At 43.7% G+C, this 26434-nt stretch overlaps 1 protein-coding gene across 3 annotated transcripts in view; it reads left to right on the forward strand.

The window, feature by feature from the left end:
• Positions 1–26434, forward strand: part of BICC1 (BicC family RNA binding protein 1) — a 317587-nt gene that overhangs the window by 258460 nt on the left and 32693 nt on the right. For all 3 annotated transcript variants that reach the window (XM_075612943.1, XM_075612944.1, XM_075612945.1), the window contains 6 exons: positions 4180–4233; positions 6879–7073; positions 11293–11544; positions 15834–15965; positions 19220–19403; positions 21358–21519. In XM_075612943.1, coding sequence (XP_075469058.1) covers positions 4180–4233; positions 6879–7073; positions 11293–11544; positions 15834–15965; positions 19220–19403; positions 21358–21519 — 979 coding nt within the window. The remainder of the gene's footprint in view (positions 1–4179; positions 4234–6878; positions 7074–11292; positions 11545–15833; positions 15966–19219; positions 19404–21357; positions 21520–26434) is intronic.

A 26434-nucleotide genomic window follows, 5' to 3' on the forward strand; every position in this document is an offset into this window, starting at 1 on the left:
AGGGTTGGGGTTCCTTACAATGCATCTGATCTCAGACGCGCTATTAGAGAGGGTTGGGGTTCCTTACAATGCATCTGATCTCAGACGCGCTATTAGAGAGGGTTGGGGTTCCTTACAATGCATCTGATCTCAGACGCGCTATTAGAGAGGGTTGGGGTTCCTTACAATGCATCTGATCTCAGACGCGCTGTTAGAGAGGGTTGGGGTTCCTTACAATGCATCTGATCTCAGACGCGCTATTAGAGAGGGTTGGGGTTCCTTACAATGCATCTGATCTCAGACGCGCTATTAGTGAGGGTTGGGGTTCCTTACAATGCATCTGATCTCAGACGCGCTATTAGAGAGGGTTGGGGTTCCTTACAATGCATCTGATCTCAGACGCGCTATTAGAGAGGGTTGGGGTTCCTTACAATGCATCTGATCTCAGACGCGCTATTATTGAGGGTTGGGGTTCCTTACAATGCATCTGATCTCAGACGCGCTGTTAGAGAGGGTTGGGGTTCCTTACAATGCATCTGATCTCAGACGCGCTATTAGTGAGGGTTGGGGTTCCTTACAATGCATCTGATCTCAGACGCGCTATTAGTGAGGGTTGGGGTTCCTTACAATGCATCTGATCTCAGACGCGCTATTAGAGAGGGTTGGGGTTCCTTACAATGCATCTGATCTCAGACGCGCTATTTGAGAGGGTTGGGGTTCCTTACAATGCATCTGATCTCAGACGCGCTATTTGAGAGGGTTGGGGTTCCTTACAATGCATCTGATCTCAGACGCGCTATTAGTGAGGGATGGGGTTCCTTACAATGCATCTGATCTCAGACGCGCTATTAGAGAGGGTTGGGGTTCCTTACAATGCATCTGATCTCAGACGCGCTATTAGAGAGGGTTGGGGGTTCCTTACAATGCATCTGATCTCAGACGCGCTATTAGAGAGAGTTGGGGTTCCTTACAATGCATCTGAACTGAGACGCGCTATTAGGGAGGGTTGGAGTTCCTTACAATGCATCTGATCTCAGACGCGCTATTAGTGAGGGTTGGAGTTCCTTACAATGCATCTGATCTCAGACGCGCTATTAGAGGGGGTTGGGGTTCCTCAGAATTTCACACTATTATTAATTATATCATTCCTTAACCAAAAAAGGTTGGAAACCACAGCACTAATTAAAGAGCAACAACACAATGGGGCTATGCCACCCAGTTGTTTCTTCGCCTCACCAAGCAGTGTTTAACACTACTTTAATATTATTATGAAATAACAATTAGTTTTAAACCTTTTTTAACATGTATGAGAACATTTACATTTTGTACTGATCAATGTTTACATGTCACTGGCAAATGTAGCTTTCATTTACCAATATGCATATATTTGCTGACCTGGTAAGGGCACATATTGCACTTGTTGAGTGAATTTCAAACAGTGGTTGTCAAATAGAATGTATTTTATAAATAACTTTAAGTATGTGGAATGGTGCATGATATAATGCAAATACGATGTTAAGAAAACATATTGCTTTTCTTTTCGTACATTACAACTGCTAACTATATTGTCACTTTTGTGTGTTGGTCTACTATAATGTTTTAAACCCCACAAATAGTTGCAATATAAATATTAAATCATTGACAGAACATTAACATTTTTGCATTTCCCTTGTATGCCCCCTGCTGGGAGCTACCGTGTCAATCCGTGCGTCTCATTCCCCTATATGCACCTTGATGAAAATACTTTGCATACAATACGTGGGCTGAGCAGCAGGTTACATGTTGGGTACATACTAATAGTGGTGTGTTGTGATATGAATAACACATGGGGTGATACATTACAGGAATAAGAGCACTGCTGGAGAACATAATGATGCATCCCACGGATTTATCCATCCCAAGAAACAGCATGAGTCAGTATAGCCTGTCTCCTGTCTGTATCTTCAGCAGTGTACAGAGGAGGGATCTGTGGCAAAACGCCAGTCTGCAGTCTTAATTACTATCGCTGTTTGCCAATATTCTATGTCTACATTATTTGTGTTGCGATGATAACTGAGCACAGTTTTTTAATCCACTCAAGATATTAAAACATTATTTTAGATTAAAGGAATTGTACTGAATTACTACATTGCCTAAAGCAGCAATCTACCCAATCTAACATATACTGTAGATACATATATATATATATATATATATATATGCACACACAGGCACCACACACAGGCACCACACACACACACACACAGGCACCACACACACACACACAGGCACCACCACACACACACACAGGCACCACCACACACACACACAGGCACCACCACACACACACACACACGCACCACCATACACACACACACACAGGCGGCACCACACACACACACACACACACAGGCGGCACCACACACACACACACACACACACAGGCGGCACCACACACACACACAGGCGGCACCACACACACACACAGGCGGCACCACACACACACACAGGCGGCACCACACACACACACACAGGCGGCACCACACACACACACACAGGCGGCACCACACACACACACACAGGCGGCACCACACACACACACACAGGCGGCACCACACACACACACACACAGGCGGCACCACACACACACACACACACAGGCGGCACCACACACACACACACACACAGGCGGCACCACACACACACACACAGGCGGCACCACACACACACACACAGGCGGCACCACACACACACAGGCAGCACCAGACAAACACACACACAGGCGGCACCACACACACACACACAGGCGGCACCACACACACACACCACACACACACACACACACACACACACACACACACACACACACACACACACACACACACGCGGCACCACACACACACACACACACACACACACACACACACGCGGCACCACACTCACACACACACACACACACACACCACACACACCCACCACACACCCACCACACACCCACCACACACACCCACCACACACACACACCACACACACACCCACCACACACACCACACACACACCACACACACACCCACCACACACACACACCACACACACACACCACACACACACACCACACACACCCACCACACACAAAACTCACTATTGAGTTATGGGACCCCACAGTTGCTGTGATACTCCTGGGACCTACCTTTACCGGCAGTGTTTCTTCCTGTGTTTTTTAAATCATCCCTGTGACAATTGCCATTATGAAGCTCCTACAGTTGATGTTGCAGCTTCTTATTGCCCTTACTGATGCAGAGAACTCAATTGTGCGTCTCCTGAGGTGGGGATTGAGACCATCGTAGCGCGCGTCAGGCATTCATATATTCTGTACTCGGCAAGAAACAGAAACCCAAATTGCAGCACCAACTTGTAGGTTAAGTGCTGCAATTTGGGTTTCTGTTTCTTGCTGAGTACATTACCCTTTATCTGCCTATTAGCGCCTCCTCCAACTTATAGCCTGAGCCAATGTGGGGGTACCCCATCTAGTTTCTCGATGATTCCTACATTCTGTGCAGAGGCAAAGATGTAGTGTGTGATAATATTATTCCTCCAGATAATACAACAGTCCCCTTAATGGAACAATCCATGCAATAGCATACATTTTTTTATCAAATTAATCTCTTAATGCCATTTTTAATCGGTTTTAATATACTGAGCATCCTTCTATTTCTATAGCAGGTTTTCGCGCACTTCCCCAGCAGTGCAGGATCTTTGCAACACTTTCCTGTTTGTGATCATTTGTTGCCAATATTCCCGGCAGTTCGAGCTGCAAACTGTAACACTAGATAATGTGACCTTAGTAATAATACAACACATTGTAGCTGCTGAGTTACACTGACTGAAGGATTAATTGAAACTGAAAGGCCGCCATTTAGTGAACCCTGGGAAGCAGGATCTTTGCTGATCGATTACGGGAGAACTAACCGATCGGCAGCTTAGGCAATTAGTTTTCAATAAAGGTACTCAAAGGCTGCATATATTAAAAACTAAAAATATATTTAAAAAAATTAAAGTGCCGCTTGGATTGCCTCTTTGAGAGAACAGCCAAGTTTCCATAGCATTTAGTGGCAGTGCTGGTACAGAATATCACCTACATCTTTGCTGTGGGAGCCCAATGGAGTTAACTAAATTAGTGATATGCGTATAAATAAGTGTTTTATTTTTATTTTTATACAGGTGTCGATTGCAGGACAACCAGCTGGTGTGGAGTCTGCAAGAGTTAGAATCAGGGCAAGTATTAAGCATTTGCATTTTGTGGTATACTGTATGCAGATTTCAATTGCATTAGGTTAAGGCCCCGGTCACGGCGCTCTAATGCGCGCCCGCGCTTTCGGCTGCGCGTTCCGGCGATTCCCCGGTCTGCAGCTCACTGCAGGAGCAGAGACCGGGGGGGGCGTGCCGGAGGAGTGACGGGGGCGCGGCCATGACGTCACCCGGCAGGTTCGCCCTCATTGGCTGAACCGCCGGGGGGCGTGCCTAGCCGCTCGACGCGAGTTCCTGCTCTCAATTCTATTGAGAGCAGGAGTAGCTCTTGCGCGAGCGCTGCGGCCCCCCCTCGCAGCGGGCCCGGCGCCGTTGCGGGGAGGGCTCTGGTGAGCGCAGCGTCCGCCACAGCGGGGGCAAGGCCTTACTTTCTCTTCTTGTCAGCAGAGAGGTTTAGGATTTGTTATAAACCCGGTAAAGTATCTACCGTAATGCTAAACCATTTTATCATTTGCTAGCATCTAAACACAATTTAACCGTGTATTTTTTTTTTTAACTAAAATATGCTGTGAAATAATAAGTGTAATGCATATCTAGAGAAACGTATTGTAGTTTGCGCCACAATCACAAGGAGGTGGATGTGGTCTCAAGAAAGAGTTTCTCACTACAATGACTGGTGCTATCAGTGCTCTGCTCTCCCTTTAATCTTTGTGTGGGATGTTGTCAAACTGCAAAACTTTTTTATAGAGGCAAATTGGACCAGGCCGCATTCTGATCACTATACACCAGCCCCCCGACCAGTCTTCCCCTGCACACAGCAAGTACATGCACCCCTATTAATCTCTGCTCTTGCATACAGTCGAAACATGTTCTGACAGTGTCTGAGAACCAGCTCTATTCAGAAGCAACAAGCCCTACTTGGCTATAATAAAGATTTTGTTGTATTGCTTTTAGGTACTTTGACACTGTGGGTCACACTCTTGGACCCAATTTTTGGTATCTTTGAGCGATTTTTCATTACTGCAATACAAAAAACTGAAAGTAGGGTTCTAGAGATAACGTTCAATGACAGTAACTGTAAGAGTAACCATTAAAAAAAATCAGCATCTTTTTTGCATCTCCTGGGACCTTGGAAGAAAAGGGGAGTGGTCCATCACTATGGGCTTTGTAAATGCATTCTGTGTGAATTGCTGCTTGAACATATTTTTGGGTGATAATGGGAATTGCAGTCCACTAGTTCTCTCTCAAAAATGAGCAAACTTGTGATTTTGAGTTGAAATGTTCAGTCTGGTTTTTCAGCGCCTCATAACTTCTGTTGGGAATTTAAATTTCTTTGGCTGCCGTTGTGTTATTCTGAAAACCCTTGTTTAACAGCTTCAAATGGTTTGGATGTTTCAGTGATACATATTTCAAGATCGTTTCATTGCGGTTTAAATTTCATTTGTATCTGAGGCTTTTCTATTTTATAGTTGGACTAAACCACCATTCTGCATGTATCCAGCCATCCATCCATCTTGGCGTTGTGATAGCAAAACTTTTAATAAAAATGTGGGCAAAAACTATTTTTGAGCGATTGTTTGTTTTGGATATGCTGCTTACAAAGAAGTGCATTTTTATTCTTATGCCCTAGTCAATAAAAATGAATTGGGCACCCCCTGCAACCTACATACAGTACTGTAGCTATTAAACTTAAGGTTGACGTTATTTTTTTGTCACTACAATAAACGCCTCTAGTGGGAGTGAGAATCTTCTGGAGCAAATTACATATGAGTGGATTCTGAAGACTGGGTGAAAAGGGATTGTGACCCCTCTTTATAATACAATCTTTGGGGCCATGTATTTATTTTCTCTGTGGCGCTCCCTTTCTATTGTAAATAGATTAGATGTTCAGGGAAAATGTCACTCTTGAAAATGTGCAGCACAGTAATATGCATAACAGGGGGTCACTATACACACTTTGTATCTGTCCCTACAACAAAATCCAAGTCTATTCAAATATTGGCAAAAGACCGAGCGCTCCAATGCTACATCTAACATGACAAATCATGTCGTTAAATACGGATCTTTTCTTCTCTCATAAGTGAGGGTCACTTAGTTATTATTTTTTGGGGGCCAATGGCCTGTCTATTAAGACTTCTTACTCAAACTAGAGATGGTGTTAGGACTTGCAGAAAAAGGGGGTACACCGTAACGTGGTCTGCAGGCTTAAACATGCTTTGGCCATACGCTTTAACGAAGTGCCTTCACTTATGATAGAAAAACAGATGGGTATTTAATTACTGTATATGATTTTGTAACTGTAGGATGTATCATTAGGGCACTGTCTCTTGTTTATACAATGTCATGAACCCAGTAGAAGTCCTCTTACATTAATATATATCGTGTGGTGGGTCTGGTTTTGAGCTTACAGTTGTACGTGGTTATTAAAATATTGGCGCACATTTTGAAAACCCTGGGTTCAGACACACATCTGTGCTGCCAGTTTAGTTTTTTGCCATGCATATTTTTTTAATCCCTCCTGTGGCCTGGACATTTGGTAGGCTATTGGCTTTTTGTTTGATTTTTAAGGGCAGGGCCAAGCTGTGTGGTTGTGGAACCTCAATAAGCATTGTGTAACAGGAAACTTGTTTTGCTTATACTAACTGTTGGTGTTATTCTCCCCTCTGTTACAGGAGCTGCTACCTTTGGTTCTGATGTTTGAGCTGCCTGTAGCTGGCATTTTACAACCAATTCCAGACACAAACTCTCCTGCGATTCAGCATATATCACAAACCTACAATATAACGGTTTCTTTCAAACAACGCTCAAGAATGTATGGTGCTACGGTCATCGTGAGAGGGTCCCAGAATAACACTAGCGCTGTGAAGGTAATTACAGTATCCGCAACGATTCCATTTAAAACGAAGATTCTACCCATTGGCTATAAATTGCAATAGTGTTTATTTTGCATTTATCGTTTGGTTTTACCAGCCGTGAAAAAGCCCATTTTGAAAGAAGAATTTGAAAAGAGAATTGCGCCTGTCTTTTTCTGGTTAGCACATACAGTACATGGCTGTGTTTTCTGGTTACAAAAAATAGACCTATACATCGAAGTATATGAATCATCTTCACTTCTAAGCATTCAGGGACAATGGTAAACTAGACTGAATGCTCTGTGTTATACTGCAACTCGGATGCAGTGGCAGGATTTCTTGCAATGATTGTGGTACAGATTTGAATACTTTTTACCTTATAATAAAATGGAGATGTAAAGTGGCGTGGTTTCACTGCTGTCCTCCCTGTCAGAGGGGCTGTACCACGTTGCACAGTGTTGAGCTTTTTTTTTATGTAGGCCTAACTCCAAAGAGGGCGCGCACACAATCTGAGTGTATAATGCTGCACATGCTGCTTTTGTTATAGACTAATGAAGGCTCATACCTAACTGGTGAAGGAATGCAGGAACTACTCTTATGCTGAAGTGATTAGTCCTGCAAAAAGGTTTTCACGTCAGTATTTCTCTCTTATGGAAAACAACTGACCAGGCTGAGAATTGCAACTTTAAATAGAGGTAACCGTGCAGTGGTACGGCTAGCTAACATTTCCAGCTACAATAATCCGTTTATTTCAGAAATACTCACTTTCTTTCTGTCTCTCTGTCTCTCCCTGTGTGTCTCTCTTCTCTCTCATAGGGATAATAGTATATAAGTAGCTGATGTGCATTGAGTCAGCATCCTTTAAGAAAAGGGAAATATCCATATTTTACAGGGTGCAAATTGTTACCATAATTCTAAAGCAGCCAGTTACTGAGTTGTTTATACAGGTATTTCTTTCCTTTACCCACTGCATGAGACGATCCCTTTCCATGTCCATGGTCAGTAGGAACCTAGATCAAAAGGTTATTGTAACAAGTTGTCCTAATACTTTGCGTGTGATACATTTCTTAGATTATCCTAAAAGGTCTTTTTATAACTGCCACTTTTACTTCCCCTCCTCACATACAGAAACACACTCCACACTCACCCCCTCCTCACATACAGAAACACACGCCACACTCACCCCCTCCTCACATACAGAAACACACGCCACACTCACCCCCTCCTCACATACAGAAACACACGCCACACTCACCCCCTCCTCACATACAGAAACCCACACCACACTCACCCCCTCCTCACATACAGAAACCCACACCACACTCACCCCCTCCTCACATACAGAAACCCACACCACACTCACCCCCTCCTCACATACAGAAACACACGCCACACTCACCCCCTCCTCACATACAGAAACCCACGCCACACTCGCCCCCTCCTCACATACAGAAACACACGCCACATTCGCCCCCTCCTCACATACAGAAACACACGCCACACTCGCCTCCTCCTCAAATACAGAAACCCACACCACACTCACCCCCTCCTCACATACAGAAACACACGCCACACTCACCCCCTCCTCACATACAGAAACCCACGCCACACTCGCCCCCTCCTCACATACAGAAACACACGCCACATTCGCCCCCTCCTCACATACAGAAACACACGCCACACTCGCCTCCTCCTCAAATACAGAAACCCACACCACACTCACCCCCTCCTCACATACAGAAACACACGCCACACTCACCCCCTCCTCACATACAGAAACCCACGCCACACTCGCCCCCTCCTCACATACAGAAACACACGCCACATTCGCCCCCTCCTCACATACAGAAACACACGCCACACTCGCCTCCTCCTCAAATACAGAAACACACGCCACACTCGCCCCCTCCTCACATACAGAAACACACGCCACACTCGCCCCCTCCTCACATACAGAAACCCACCACACACTCACCCCCTCCTCACATACAGAAACCCACTCCACACTCACCCCCTCACATACAGAAACCCACACCACTCACCCCCTCCTCACATACAGAAACCCACCACACTCACCCCCTCACATACAGAAACCCACTCCACACTCACCCCCTCCTCACATACAGAAACCCACCACACTCACCCCTCCTCACATACAGAAACCCACACCACTCACCCCCCTCCTCACATACAGAAACCCACACCACTCACCCCCTCCTCACAACCAGAAACCCACACCACACTCGCCCCCTCCTCACATACAGAAACCCACACCACACTCACCCCCTCACATACAGAAACCCACACCACTCACCCCCTCCTCACATACAGAAACCCACACCACTCACCCCCTCCTCACATACAGAAACCCACTCCACACTCACCCCCTCACATACAGAAACCCACACCACTCACCCCCTCCTCACATACAGAAACCCACACCACTCACCGCCTCCTCACATACAGAAACCCACACCACTCACCCCCTCCTCACATACAGAAACCCACACCACACTCACCCCCTCCTCACATACAGAAACCCATACCACACTCACCCCCTCCTCACATACAGAAACCCACCACACTCACCCCCTCCTCACATACAGAAACCCACCACACTCACCCCTCCTCACATACAGAAACACACCACTCACCCCCCTCCTCACATACAGAAACCCACCACGCTCACCCCCTCCTCACATACAGAAACACACCACTCACCCCCCTCCTCACATACAGAAACCCCACACCACACTCACCCCCTCCTCACATACAGAAACCCACACCACTCACCCCCTCCTCACATACAGAAACCCACACCACACGCCCCCTCCTCCCATACAGAAACCCACACCACACTCGCCCCCTCCTCACATACAGAATCCCACACCACACTCAACCCCGCCTCACATACAGAAACCCACACCACTCACCGCCTCCTCACATACAGAAACCCACACCACTCACCCCCTCACATACAGAAACCCACACCACTCACCCCCTCCTCACATACAGAAACCCACACCACTCACCCCCTCCTCACATACAGAAACCCACACCACTCACCCCCTCCTCACATACAGAAACCCACACCACTAACCCCCGCCTCACATACAGAAACCCACACCACACTCACCCCCTCCTCACATACAGAAACCCACACCACTCACCCCCTCCTCACATACAGAAACCCACCACACTCACCCCCTCCTCACATACAGAAACCCACCACTCACCCCCCTCCTCACATACAGAAACCCACCACACCACTCACCCCCTCCTCACATACAGAAACCCACACCACACTCGCCCCCTCCTCACATACAGAAACCCACACCACTCACCCCCCTCCTCACATACAGAAACCCACCACACACTCACCCCCTCCTCACATACAGAAACCCACACCACTCACCCCCTCCTCACATACAGAAACCCACCACACTCGCCCCCTCACACTTCATACTGTACTCACCTTTTTTCTCAACACGCTGCATTCACCCCTTCTCACACAGCATCCCTTTTTCTACCAGAGTCCATATTCACTCCATTTCTTCATACTCCATACACTACCCCTATCTCGCTTTCCCCCTTGCCTCAAACATACAGACCACTCGCTCCCTCGTGCCCACATACACCACACGTATTCCAGTGTCACACCTCTTCTTATTAACACCATGCTCAACACCTCCCTCACCCTCAACCCCCCCCCTCCCCCACCCCCTCCACACGACCCAAACCCTCCCTCACCCCCCCACTTTAAAGAGCTTAAAATATAAAGTCATGTGTAATGGGTATAGCTTACTCAATGGTTCAGTTCAGTCTCGTGGTTAGGTCTATGATGAGTGTGATAAAATTGTGTGTATATGTATATGTGTGTCTGTGTGCGTATATATGTATGTGTGCGAGTGCGCCTGTCGCCCAAGCAATCTGTGGACTGAGATCGCTCGCAACGGGGAAGCATGGCTGACATCACAAGGCTGGTTCACCCTCAATGGTTAAACCGCTCACGTAACCCGGCCGTCACGCGACCAAATAAAAATTCTCTGTCCGCTCAAAATTGTGTTGCGGTCGCTCTTCATCGCGCTCACTATGGCCGTTCCTATAGAGTGGCTGCACTTTATTTGCGCCGTCGCTTGCACTAAGGACGCAGCCTTAGTGTCACTTTTCTTACTAATGAGTCTTTGATTCTAGGACAGTATTGGGCTAATAGATTCACCATTTGTCTTGATAGGAAGGTACAGCGCTGCTGCTAGAACACCTTGCTGGCAGCCTGGCCAGTGCCATCCCTGTCAGCACACAACTGGATATTGCTGCTCAGCATCACCTCTTCATGATGGGACGCAATGGCTGCAACATCAAACACATCATGCAAAGAACTGGCGCTCAGATCCATTTCCCAGATCCCAACAACCCCTCAAAGAAATCCACCGTCTACCTCCAAGGCACCATCGAGTCTGTTTGTCTCGCCAGACAATATCTCATGGTATGTATTTAACACGTGTTCTTGTTGATTTATTTATTTCTGGAGAAGTATAGTTGTGTTGAAGGTGTGTGATACCTCACAATAGCTGGGGGTCACCAAGCTGCAACACGGGTATCGCATCCCGATCTGGTGTTAACTGCCATTTACGTCGATGGGTTTTGGCGCCAGATCAGGGTGCGATACCCAGTGTCATGGCTTGGTAACTCCCAGCCAATGAATGCACACATACTACTCTGTGGATGCAGCTATACACAAGCTCTCCTGCACTCTTTAGTACTTCGGAAAGTGTGTGTGAGAGTGGGATCCATACACTGTTGCCACTAATGGTTATAAGTGGAGTAAGGAAGTAGTTTTCCATGCTGGTCACGTTTATAGTAGCATTACTCAACAACATTATTAATACTACTTTATTCATGTTCATAATACTTTATACGCTATGAACAGAGGTAAAAACATGTTGGGTTGATTTCATTATTAAGTGTAATGCAGACAATACATCGGCTTTGAAAAGCATAAAGACTCGGATTTATAGTGCTAAGACTTAAGGGTCAATATTTACAAAGCAGTGCTATTACAGAAGATACTATCTGGCGTCTGAAGACCCCATTACAGCCCATTAAAGTCATGTGAGCGTCAATTGAGCTTTCTTATGGCAAAGCTCGTTTTAGAAAGTGTAATATTGTTTTATTTCACGGTATCCTATTAATGTCTTTCTATTTCTTTGAAAGTATATTCACACTAAAGTCAAATTTAGAGAACTATATTTTATTTGTTCTAGTTTTGTCATTCAAAAGTCTACAACAGTTTGTTATTCAGCTCAACATTGAGTGAACAAAGCAATAACTGCTCCGGTAAATCCGTTAATGAGGATACTTGGGGTCTTGTTCAAATTTGCTTTGTCAACGTTTCACTTAAACATGTCAAAAAAGTAAAAATATTCACCAACAAGATTTATATATTATTAAAGTGAAATTAAAATGTAATTTTAACCATTTGTCCATTTCACCAGAGAAGAATATACCCCAACACTGAAATATTGATTTTCTGCAGAGGAGAGATTCATTCCTATTTAGTACCCATTGACTAATATACTTTCCAAATCTTTCATCTATACAGCATGTGGAGAGAAACTTGTGATCACAGCTCAGATACCTGGGAAATAGTCACATTTGCATATTTGAATCAGTCGGTTTGCATATTTGAATGGGCTTATTTCTCAGGTATCCAAGGTGTGTTCACGGGTCTATCTCTTTATCTTCTCCAACGACACCCAGTTTTCAAGCTATGAAGATTTTAACTTGGCAAATTATTTGTGAAATTTAAAAAAAGTTAGGTTTTGCAACGATTAACAAAAACTGCAAGTTTCACCAGTTATATTATACATTTTTATTAATAAGATACTTAAGGCGGTTCTGGAGTTTATGTAAAAATGAGTTAACTTGTTGTTGTTTTTTTTGGGGGGGGTCTAGAAATGTTTAGTAAATTGTCACCCAAGTTTTAATAGAGATAGTCAGTGAAAGTCACATATGCAAACAAATAAAATACAAAAGTCAGGTGGAATATACTCTATTGTTCAGCTGAAATAAATAAATCTAGAAAAGCTATTTTACACATGCGTAAATGTACAAAAACATTGGACTTTCTTTAAATGTATATATTTGAAGGGTATTTTATTCCTAGGATTCTTGGATTTATTTGTGGGGTATCTGCTACATTTATGTTACTTCTAAACATTCTTCGTTTTATTGTTTCTTGTCTTAAAACCATGATCTGAACAGGTTTGCTTGGGTCAGTGAGTGTTGATGCGTCCTCTGCCCATACAAATCTGTTTGGGCAGGTGTGCGAGCATATAATGCAACAGCATGTGGTGCAGGGGGATGCAGGTCAGGAACTGGAACTGGGCTCCGTTCTAGTCTGTTGTGGAACACCATAACAGGTTTCTAATTGGTGTCCCTGTCTGTAATATCGGCTGTACCTGAAATTGGCTCAGTCCCAATGTAATTCCTCCGGCCTGCTCTGGTTTTACTGACTCCTTGTCACTACAGTCTGGGTACTGTCACAAGAGAGCAAGGAATTAGTTGGCATTCATGGCGGTTGTGTACTAGCTACTGACAGTGGTTGCATCGTAGTAATTTTTCAGTTTGAGATTGTAAGTGATGCACCATCATTTATTTATAGCGTGAATGACGGAGTGGGATGTTATATACCCTCACTATTCTTATTGTCCAACATTCAGATCCTCATGCTACTTGGTGCTGCTGTTGCTGCTGCTACCATGACATATTTCTCTGACGTGAATAGATTTCTTCTTTTTTTTTTTTTGCCGTGTTGGTAAAATAATACAGTATTATAAATTAAATTTTTCTATTTCTGCATGAAGCATTTTTCCCCTGACCATGTTTGTTTACAGTAATGTGCTTCCAAGGTTTAGCTTTTTGACACGGCACTGGTTGGGTTCTGTTTGTCACGTTCCGTGACTTGTGCTTGATCTCTCTGGACTGGCGCACGTTGCAGTACAACTGACGGTCTACTGGAGTAGCGCTGCTTTAATGTTTTCGCTAGTAACTAAATGGTCAGCTTACATCATTATATGATGGTTCTGAACAATCTCTCTCCCTCTCAGAGCTTGCCACCATCAGTCCTCCGCCATACACAGGTTGCTGATGTATGAGACTTTGACTTTTCTGCTGGTGCCCTTGCACACCCACAGGTAGTCTGTCCACATATAGAAAAATACTTCTGAGCAGAATCGTCTCTCTCTCGCACTAGCATTAGTAGCAATAGCATGTGCTTGGTGTGGCATGGCTGGCCACTTTATAGCCACTTTGAGTGATACCAGTGACTAGTTCTTTTGTTATAACCTATTCGGCTCTTGTAGTTGGGACCTGCTTGACCTCATCTGAGGAAAACAAGAATTACAAAAAAAAACCTTCCTCTCACTTACATTTCTTTTCATACCAGAAAGCTGCTGCTCGAAGTCAAATACAATCTTCTCTAGGATCCCTCTCCCGCTTATTAATAATCTTTTCCTGCCGCCGTGGCCATGATGAGCAGCACGCCGTGGCCATGATGAGCAGCACGCCGTGGCCATTATACTGTACCTTGGCATGATTTATACAGTAGTACTGATAGAAGTCAATGCACAAATACATGTGTATCTGTCCACACTCCCTCCCAAATACACAAGCACACGATGGGTGTGTTCTCCTTAAGCAAAACTAGATCATTTCTCTGGAAAGCAAAGTTAATAGACAATGCATTCCCATTGACTTTTAGCATTAAACAAAAATCGGTACATTTGCAAGATTTCCGAGCGCGTGTGATAAATGTGCACATCTCTATCCAGCAGTGAATGCATAGTAAGTAAGGAATACTTTAGTATTGTGCACATCATTTGAACCACTAACAGGTGGATTTATAAATGGAACAGGAGAGTGTGGATTCTTATGTCCTTGTGATCAGGATTCAGAATCTGCTTTTTTGTAAAAAATAACATTTTGACTTCCTACGTACTAATAAAATGTCAACAAAATATAAAATCTAGCTTTTAGGTAAGGAAGGGAAATTAAAATGTGCACTATTCAGCACTCTAACTATAATGTCAACAAGTCGCATTGCTAAGTGTGATTATATTTTGACAGCTTTCCTTGACATCTATATTTTGAGTTATTTTGAGGAAGGAAAAAGTTTGTTTGAACAAGTCTTTCAATCTAAAAATTAGACTTAAATTAAGTTAGATCTTCATATTGGCTTTGTAAATAAATACATTGGTGAAAAGTGCTAAGTGATTGTAAGAACATTCAATCCTGTTCTACTTCCTCACTGCTATGTACTGTAACAACGCACTCTGTCCAATGTAAAACCCTTAATAACATGTCCGATACAAAAAATACATGACAAAATGCAATTTGAAGTTTTATTAAAAAAACAAATATGCTACATTAAATAATAAAATTAACTGTCTGTTGTCCTTACAGCTTTGCACTTGATTGTGTTTACATTTTACGGTGTTCTTGTGACCCCTGGTTTTGTGTATATTATATACTGTAGTCAACGTTGGCACCTTCACGTTTCTGGTGATCGTGATTGCATAACAGGATTAATTGATATTAAGTATAATTGGAGGAGATCAAATAAGAAGACCAATTAAATATATCCAACACAAAGACTCTGTACAGAGAGATCCTTAAAATGTACTCTGTAATGCTTTATTGGACCTTCCTCTAATACTGTGTGTTTCAGATTTGTGCTGTGTTGAGAATAATTTGATTTTGGCTCGTTGGTTTCAGGGTTGTCTTCCACTGGTTTTGATGTTTGACATGAAGGAAGAGATTGAAGTAGAACCACAGTATATAACTCAACTCATGGAACAACTAGATGTGTTCATCAGCATTAAACCAAAGCCAAAGCAACCAAGCAAAGTGAGTGGGTGATGTGGTCTAACAGTGGCTTATCCTTTTTTATATTTATGTGAAATAATCTTAACCATGTGTAATTTTGCATTGCAGTATGTATTGTATATACCGGTCTTCCGTTTGTCATTCCCCTAATACATTGTTCGTGCCCTGTACAATCTCCATAATGAGATGAAAGTTGATGTCATCCACCAGTGCCTAACTGCAGGGGTGCGCAATGATTTATGTCTGCGCCCCACGTCTCGCTCGCTCCCCCCCCCCCCCCCCACCCGAGTGAGCCAGAGTCAAATGACGCCGAGGGTCACATGAAGTTACGTGGCCCCGCGGCGTCATTTGACACGTGTTGTAATGATGTGGCGCGTCACATGATGTCATGACATGAGCAGAAGCAGGCTGAATCCCAGTAAGTACATGTTGCAGAGGCCTCGTGCGGTCCCCTGGCATTTCATTTCATTTAAATGCCTCGGGGAAGAGCGTGGGGCCTCTACAACAGCCCGCACCGCCCCAGAAAAATCTCACGCCCCCCAGTTTGCGCACCGCTGCCTTTCTGTCATGCGTTTAACAGCAGAATAAACATTTATATTATTTCTTGAGTTTTGCATTTGCCACAATGCAGATAACATACAAGAACCAAACATAATTTCTTCCTTCACGAAAAGCATGTATCAATATTTCTGCTTTGTGTTTTATAGTAAACAGGAAAAGGAATCCAACAGCAGTCCCTCTAAGTAATGCACATTTATCTCTACAAGATTAATGGGGCTTGTAATCCCCAGCCTTTCTTCACAATAAGGGCCAAAAAGCATAGAAATACAGGAGAAGAAAAAAGGGAATCGGCACTTATTATAATCGGTCAAAATATTTATTAAATCTTTTTTTTTTTTTTTTTGTAGAAAAATTTAATTTTTAATATACTAGACTAAATTTAGCATAACATATAAATGTATATTAAAAAATTGATTTACACACATCTCAAATTTTGAAAAATATGTATGGGATGTGAACAGAATATTTTTCTTTTTTTGAGTGTTTTAAAAAAAGAAAAACAATCTACAGAAAAAAAACTAATCCTTGAAAAAATGTATTTAAAAATAATACAAAATAAGAGAGAAGTGTCCTTGAAAAGTGATCCAATTAATTCATAGATATAGTCCAGCCCATCTTTTCTCCAATGAATATGTTTCAAAGAGAAGCGGGGGGGGGGGGGAAATAATAAATTTCTCCAAGTTGGTGACAAACCGTGGCCCGGAATGAGAGAGAGGGGATTCTGTCACCAATTTGAAGAGATGTATTTTTAGAAACGTGTTTTTGGTAAGGAGTTTGTTATACCACTGGGACTACTGTAATGTACAGATCACGAAGAAGAGCTATAATGGGGAATAAGGCCTTCCAATGTTTCGTGGGATATTTGTTGCTTCAATTTGGGAGTTTTTTGGTTGTTTTTTTTTTTTTTTTTTTTTTTTTTTTTTACGACTTCTCTTTGGAGCGTGTATTTATTGGAGAAAATATGGTCAGGACTACAGTGTATCTATGACATAATTGGATAATTTTTCAAGATCAATGCTCATTTTGTATTTTTGATATATAATTTTTTTTTAAGGTTTTGTTTTTAATATTTTTTTTTTATATATATATATTTTGTTGTTTTTTTTCTGTATGTAACACCCCTCCCCCTTGTGGGATTACTATAGTCAATTAAGGTGTTACTGGAACCCTAGAGTGGTTAACTGTATGGGTAATTACATTGTAACTGTTTCTAATCACGTGCGGAGTTGCTGGGCAGAGAACTCTAGCCACGCCCCCTTTCTGGATGGTGTTTATCCTGGGTAGGGGGTAAAGTATAATTAGAGCCACTATTCCAGTAGGCATGGGGATCTGTGATATCATCAGGGAATATATGTGGAGCTGTAATGATCTGGCTCAAGGTTCTTGGAGGCTAAGAGGAGAGGAGCCTCAGTGTATATATTTAAGTATGTTCCTAAGTGTATAGGATAGACCAGTCCCTGTTTGTTATGTTTTAGATAAGGATAATGCCCTTCAAGATAGGGTCCCAAAGTATGGCCAAGGTGAATCAGCATGTTAACAGAAGAGGAGTAAGGCACACGGCAGTGGTGCTTATGAGGTCCCCGGGGGGCCACAGGATCAGCCGTATGAGCAGATACATACCTGCCATGCACCTTAGTCTGTCGGGAAGTGGCAGTATGGGAATGGGATGTAGCATCCAAACCTCTCCTTGTGACTGACTGTCGCACCATGTTTTGGAAATAAACAATGTACCCAGGTGAATACACTTTTTTTTTTGTTGCATATTAATAGAACGTACTGTAGTTTGTTGCCTCAGAAACCTGATGTAGCCGTGGGTCACACGAAGAGGTTTGGACAACACTGCCCTACAGTATAGTTGGCCAGGACCTAAGGAGGGGTCCATTGAGAGAGCATAATGGAAGTTGTGCAGAACTGGGGCGAGTCATTTAGATAAGTCGGTCAAGAGCCCGCACGGCCTCAGTGTGTGAAGAGTTTGTCGGAGGATGCAACGTTAGTAAGAGTACAGACTGCACAAATGAAACGGACAACCATTATGCAATGTGTAATGTAACTGAATGAGAAGAGCCCAGTATCAAGTGGCCACAAATAGTGTTGTTTCTACTATAAAAGTTCCTGGCACATAATTTCCATCTTTGCTACGAATGCCCAGCCACAAGAAACCTGCACCTTGAACAAGGTATTGCACCCCGAGTAGCCATAATATAGACCCTGATGTCCACTCCCTCAGAGCCAGGGCACAGGTAGATTATATTCAATTAGATTGTAAGCTCCTCGGAGCAGGGACTCCTCTTCCTTAATGTTACTTTTATGTCTGAAGCACTTATTCCCATGACCTGTTATTTATATTATTTGTTATTTATATGATTGTCACGTGTATTACTGCTGTGATGCGCTATGTACATTTATGGCGCTATAAAAATAAAGACATACAATACAATATTCCTTTGCGTGTTTTAAACATGTTTTTTTTTTTTCAATTTGTTTGGGAAATATTTTTAATATACATTTACCTATTCTTCAAAGTTTCGCCTAGTATATGATTATATAATTAATGTGTATGCTTATAATTCTGGGTGCTGGATTCCCTTTTATGACTGTAGAGAATTTGTGTTTATAGAGTAGTTTGTTATTCTCAATATATTTTGCTAAGAAAAGTCCTTAGCCAGTGGGCTGGCCCATATCATTGAACTCATTCTTGACTTTTGTCTTTGCAGTCTGTGATTGTAAAAAGTGTGGAAAGGAATGCTTTAAATATGTACGAAGCTAGAAAATGCCTTCTTGGACTTGACAGTAGTGGTGTAACCATTACAAGTCAGTCTGCAATATCTCTCCCTGTTGCAATGCCCTGCCATGGACTGGACATTTTGGCATCAGCGGGGTTGGGACTTACTGGATTAGGTAACTAATATATTTGATATTACTTAATACAGTATATATATTTTGTGGTTAAATTATTTTAGGTAGTAAAGTATTTTAGGCAACAATATAGTCCACCTTTTTTCGTAGTATACTGCATAAAATATGAACAAATGTGTTTATGAAGATCATAAATGTTATCTCTGAGAGAATTAAAAAAAAATTCTGCTGTAATATATATTCAAAATGCTTGGGATGAGGGGAGTAAATAAAGTTTAATTTAACAGATCTGTGTTACTTGTGATGATTAGATGAGGCGTTTGTCTTGTAAGTCTGAATGTTCCTCATGCATTGTTCTTGTACATGAGATACAGTATGAAGGTGTCTTTTCAGAAGTTTGAAATGAGAACATCTTTCAATCAACACTAGCCTCACCTACCCAACTGCTCCCGCCCCCCTTACTCCCCCACATCAGATGTCCATTTTTGGGGTCTCAAAAGCCAATATGCTGTGTCCTCTGACCTCATTTAAAATGCATTTTATGTAGCAGGACCCTCTCTACCAATGTTCCAGAGTCTCAGGACATTTCATGCTTTATAGTTTTGATCTGTCGTTCTGTGCCTTCTTGTCTCCTGAGCTCTACCCATAAGGCTAAGGATCCGCCGCACAGCCGCCTTGCTTGCCGGCGGCGCGTGCAAGTCACTGCACCGCGTTCTGTGGTCTGCAGTAAACTTTTTTCGGGGTGGGGCGTGGCCAAAACGGGTCGGGGGGGCGGGGGTGCGGCCATTGAGCCCGGGGAGAGGGGTGGAGGACATTGTGGGTGAAGGAGCAGAGGTTGTGGGTCCGGGAGGAGAGGGCTAGATCGGGCCATATACTTTGCTCTTGCACAGGCACACTTCCCTCCCAAGCCGCCTCCCTCCCGTAGCTCCCCTCCGTCCCTCCTCCCCTCCTCATTGGCTCACTCGCGTACAGTACCATGTGACGCGTCAGCGCTTCTGATCACCAGAGGCTTGTAGTTCCGGCCGGCTGACGCGTCACAGCACACAGTGAGCCACGTCGGAAGGAGGCAGCAGGGACCAGCAGACTGGAGGCAAGGGGCTGGTGGCGCGTGCCGCCGACCGTAGCGGGTCCTCAGCCTAACTGTCCTCTCCACCCCTTTCACCTCTGCTGCGCTGTCTCACCTTAAACCCCTTTCCTTCACTGCACCTTACCTGTGGAACTTGGTTACCCTTTTTGATAGGCCCATATTCAGTCTGAAAACATGAGGTCTAGTTTGTGGATTTGTGAAGAATATTGTTTATTTTATTTGAATGTCTGTGAGCTCTCACTAGAGATGTAATTCAAGGAAAAGCCTAAACACCAACTCTACAGAAACCATTGCTGATGTGTGTTCTTAGTGTAGGTATATATTTAAAAATGCAATCCCATGGAGACGGGCCAAAAAACCTGCATCCTTTTTGTAAAGAATTAAACCGTGTAACTGGCTTCCTCAGACAAGTGTAACCATGCTAAAAGCAAATATCTGGTGGCTTTTGACTTTCATAGTTACAGATGGCATTCCTTAGCATCCGCTGAATGGGGGAGAGTTTGCGTTCTCTTTACCCACCCTCGCCCGATGAGTGTGTTGGTAAGATGAGGGGAGGGGATAATAGGCGGAGTCTGTGCAAGCTGTTGTATGCATTTTGGTAAATAAAAAGTTGTCAGTCACCCAGACTTTACCCTTAAACATGTAACTGCCATTAATACACTTTGATCCTACAATGTATTGCCCCTTTGAGCCTGTATACATTATTTAAATTAAAGAAGTCAACAGCATAATAGTAGCCATTGTGCCATAGTCCCTAATCATGCAGCAAATGTGTGTTTTATGGACTTAAGTCAAAGTATTCCCTTTCAAAAATATTTAGTTTAAGTATAGTTTACCTTCTAGTTTAACAACATGAAGCATAATTAACATGTGACCACTAAATAATGCTGTTTTTATTTCTTCTTGTAGGTCTTTTGGGTCCTAATGCTCTATCTGTCAACTCCTCTACAGTTCAAAATTCTTTGCTGAATGCCCTTAACAGCTCTGTTAGCCCTCTGCATAGTCCAAGTTCTGGTGCACCTAGTCCTACGTTATGGGCAACATCATTGGCAAACACCTCAAGTGCCACAGGTGATTGGGATTTTATGCTCATTAACTTAGTTGGGGAAGTGTGTGTTAACAAGAAACCTCCACCATAGTGCATATAGCAAATAAAAAGATCACTTGTGAGTACATACACATGTCTTAGACAGGTCTGCAACCCTGCCTATCACCATTATCCCCAGCATACAGTGCTTCCATTGTGGGAAATGACATGCAAATGAGCACACAATGTGTCACCTTTTGTCTGAAAAACTATTGTCACCCACCGTAACTTAAAACGTGATGGTAAACCCTACAGTCTTGAAAATGCAAAGCCAGCAGTACAACCAACTTCACACTGATGATACTCATTAAGGTTGAAACATGTCTGTGAATGGTTTCTCTGGCTTTGCATCTGATTCCCATGCTGTGCTTTAAAGCTGTGTAAACAGCAAGCATTAGCTAATATGGGCTCCATGTAACAATATATATACACACACACACTTTGAATTCGATGGTTTTACGTATCAGGACATAGTAACAATAATTTGTTCCTTAGCATGTCTTAAAATTAGGTAAATACAACCTCAAATAAACAACACCACATGACATATTACACCATGTCATGATTTATTTAACAAAAATAAAGCAAAAATGGAGAAGCCATGTGTGAAAAACTAAGTATACCTTATGATTCAATAGCTTGGAGAACCACCTTTAGCAGCAATAACTTGAATTAATCTTTTTCTGTATGACTATCGGTCTCTAACTTCGTTGTGGAGGAATTTTGGCCCACTCTTCTTTACAACGTTGCTTCAGTTCATTGAGGTTTATGGGCATTTGCTTATGCACAGCTCTCTGAAGGTCCAGCCACAGTATTTCAATCAGATTGAGGTCTGGACTTTGACTGGGCCATTGCAACACCTTGATTCTTTTCTTTTTCAGCCATTCTGTTGTAGATTTGCTGGTGTGCTTGGGATCATTGTCCTGTTGCATGACCCAATTTCAGCCAAGCTTTATCTGTCGGACAGATGGCCTCACATTTGACTCTAAAATACAAGGGAGAGGGAGTGGCTCAGTGAGTAACGACACTGACTGGCACTGAGTTTGGAGTAGGGGAGCCTGGTTCATTTCCCGGTGTTGGCTCCTTGTGACCTTGGGCAAGTCACTTTCCCTGTGCCTCAGGCACCAAAAAACATAGATTGTAAGCTCCATGTGGCAGGGATCTGTGCCTGCCAAATGTCTCTGTAAAGCGCTACGTAAAACTAGTAGCGCTATACAAGAACATGCTATTATTATTATTATTATTATTATTATTATTATTACTACTTTGGTATACAGAGGAGTTCATGGTCGACTCAATGACTGCAACGTTTCCAGGTCCTGTGGCTGCAAAAACAAGCCCAAATCATCACCCCTCCACCACCGTGCTTGACAGTTGGTATGAGGTGTTTGCGCTGATATGCTGTGTTTGGTTTTCGCCAAACGTTATGCTTTGCATTATGGCCAAACATCTCCACTTTGGTCTCGTCTGTCCAAAGGACATTGTTCCAGAAGTCTTGTGATTTGTTCAGATGCAACTTTGCAAACCTAAGCCGTGCTGCCATGTTCTTTTGAGAGAAGAGGCTTTCTCCTGGCAACTCTTCAAAACAAACCATAATTGTTCAGTTTTTTGAAGTGAAACTTCTTTAGTGGCCCTTGTCCTGATGGGACAAAACTGGAGAGATGGGAGACGAAATGTGAAACGGAAGTGACGTCACGTAATGGACGCCGCTCCTCCCACACGTCCCCTGTTATCGCCGCCGGCACCGCTCCTAACGGCCGCTGCTGCCCGCGCCTGCTGCCATGCCGCACATGCGCAGTTATGATGGCGCCACTGACTCATCCAATCACCGCGGGAGGAGTGGGGAGGGGGTGGCGCGCAGCCGCTATCTGCCGCTATCTGCCCTGGCGGTTGCAGGCCCAGCAGCACATTGACCTGGATCTCCTGGTAGTGCTCCTGCAGGTCTTCCCACTCAGCGCCGGCAAGCTCATGGCGGCTGTGATAACCGAGGCCTCCGCTTTGCCCTCCAGCACCAGGCAGACACGGGCACTTCCTGGTTAGCATGCGCGGACAATGGGCGCTCTTCCCCCCGGTCATGTGGTGCGCAGAATTTGCGGAGGGGGGGGGAAATGTGGTGACACGGCCGGTAGTGGCACCGAGTATCACTATCACGCAGCACCGCCAGACGGGGAAGAAGGAGGAAGGAAAAGCTCCTGCTCCGGTGAGAGAGGGAGGGTTGTTAACTTGTCGCAGGGGGGCTGGCTGGCTGCAGCAGCACACACGCACACACGCACATGCACACGCACACTGACACACACTGTCTGACACACATACACACACTGACCGGCACAGATACATACACTGACTGACACACACACTGACTGACACACACACTGACTGACACACACACACTGACTGACACACACACACACTGACTGACACACACACACACTGACTGACACACACACACACTGACTCACACACACACTGACACACACACACACACACACTGACTGACACACACACACACACACTGACTGACACACACACTGACTGGCACACACACTGACTGGCACACACACTGACTGGCACACACACTGACTGGCACACACACTGACTGGCACACACACTGACTGGCACACACACTGACTGGCACACACACTGACTGGCACACACACTGACTGGCACACACACTGACTGACTGACACACACTGACTGACTGACACACACTGACTGACTGACACACACTGACTGACTGACACACACTGACTGACTGACACACACTGACTGACTGACACACACTGACTGACTGACACACACACACACACACACACACACACACACACACACACACACACACACACACACACACACACACACTCACTGACTGACACACACTCACTGACTGACACACACTCACTGACTGACACACACTCACTGACTGACACACACTCACTGACTGACACACACTCACTGACTGACACACACTCACTGACTGACACACACTCACTGACTGACACACACTCACTGACTGACACACACTCACTGACTGACACACACTCACTGACTGACACACACTCACTGACTGACACACACTCACAGACTGACACACATACACACAATGAATCCACACTTAGTGCAAATAGCTAATACAGGGGATGTGTGCCGAGTACGCGTGTTATAAGTCAAATTTATTTGCGTTTTGTCAATAAAATTGTATTTTGATTTTTAATTAAAACATCACCAACACAAATACAATTTCTGTGACAAAAGTCAAATAAGTTTCATTACTATGCGCGTGCACAGCACACACAGCTTTTTTTATTCTAATAGTACTGACATGAACTTTAACATTTAACATGCTAACTGAGGCCTGTAGAGTCTGAGATGTAACTCTTGGGTATTTTGCAATTTCTATGAGCATTGCACGGTCTGACTTTCCGGTGAATTAGCTGGGACGTCCACTCCTGGGAAGATTGGCAACTGTCTTGAATGTTTTCCACTTTTGAATAATCTTTCTCACTGTAGAATGATGGACTAGAAATTGTTTGGAAATGGCCTTATAACCCTTCCCAGATTGATGGGCAGCAACAATTGCTTCTCTAAGATCATTGCTGATGTCTTTCCTCCTTGGCATTGTGTTAACACACACCTGAAATGCTCCAGACCAGCAAACTGCTAAAACGTCGGCTTTTATAGAGGTGGTCACACTTGCTGATGATCAATTAATCAAGGGCATTTGATTAGCAGCACCTGTCTGCTATTTAGCATCTTAATTCCTATGGAAGCAGTAAGGGTGTACTTAGTTTTTCACACACAGCTTCTCTATTTTGGCTTTATTTTTGTTAAATAAATCATGACACGGTGTAAGATGTCATGTGTTGTTGTTCATCTGTGGTTGTATTTACCCAATTTTAAGACCTGCTAAGGAACAGATGATTATTATGTCCTGATATGTAAAAGCATAGAATTCAGAGGGTGTACTTTCTTTTTCACACAACCTGTGTCTTAGACAGGTCTGCAACCCTGCTTTTTGCATTTATCACCTAGCACACAGAGCTTCCACTGCAGCGAAGGATTCTGGGAAATTACAAATGAGCACACAGTGCCACCTTTTGTCTCAAGACCACATTACATTTTTTTTAGACAATAAATTTCACCTTTTTGCGTGTGCGTGTGTACACACACATCTACATATACACACACACATACCATTCTTTTTCATGACTCAACTTTGAGAAAAAGACTGAATACTCACATTGCCAAGGCGAGAGTGGCCTGCAGATCCTTGGGGTTTCTTTGTGACTTCCTGGATGATTTGCTGGTTTGTTCTGGGAGAGATTTTTTGCCTTTGTGGTTTTAGTAGCAATCATTGGTTACTATTATTATCCATCCTGCAAGTTGTTTTTTTGCCCCTTTGTATCTAAGGAGTGGAATATGGCACAAAATTGCCAAAAACAGAGTTTTTCATAGTAACATAAATATATTTGAGTCGAGCAGAATAAATTGCTGCTTGAACAATACGACTGTAAACCAGACCATTCTTTTAACCCCTAAGGTGCCCATATAACGTTACCTGAACATAAGGGCCTGCACTCTGGTAGCCATTATGATTCAAGGAATATCATGCGGGGAACATCATTCTGGGAACTATTGCATGTTTTTTAGGGGGAGATCACATTCAAGAAGTGATTACGTCACTGGAGGGCCGGTCTCGACCACGTTATAGCTACTCTATGCGATCATGTGATCCTGGAAAACCAGCATGGGTTAAGATTTGTAAAAATCTAGTCTCCCAGTATACAAGCACAAAAACTCCCTGCCGGTTTCCTGGATATATCCTGTAGGGATCTATGCATCCAGGAAAAACTGTCTCAATTCTGGCAAAAAAAACTGCTTTGCTTTTGTACATAAACTCAA

The sequence above is a fragment of the Ascaphus truei genome, chromosome 8 (genome assembly GCF_040206685.1).
Source record: "Ascaphus truei isolate aAscTru1 chromosome 8, aAscTru1.hap1, whole genome shotgun sequence".
NCBI lineage: Eukaryota > Metazoa > Chordata > Amphibia > Anura > Ascaphidae > Ascaphus > Ascaphus truei.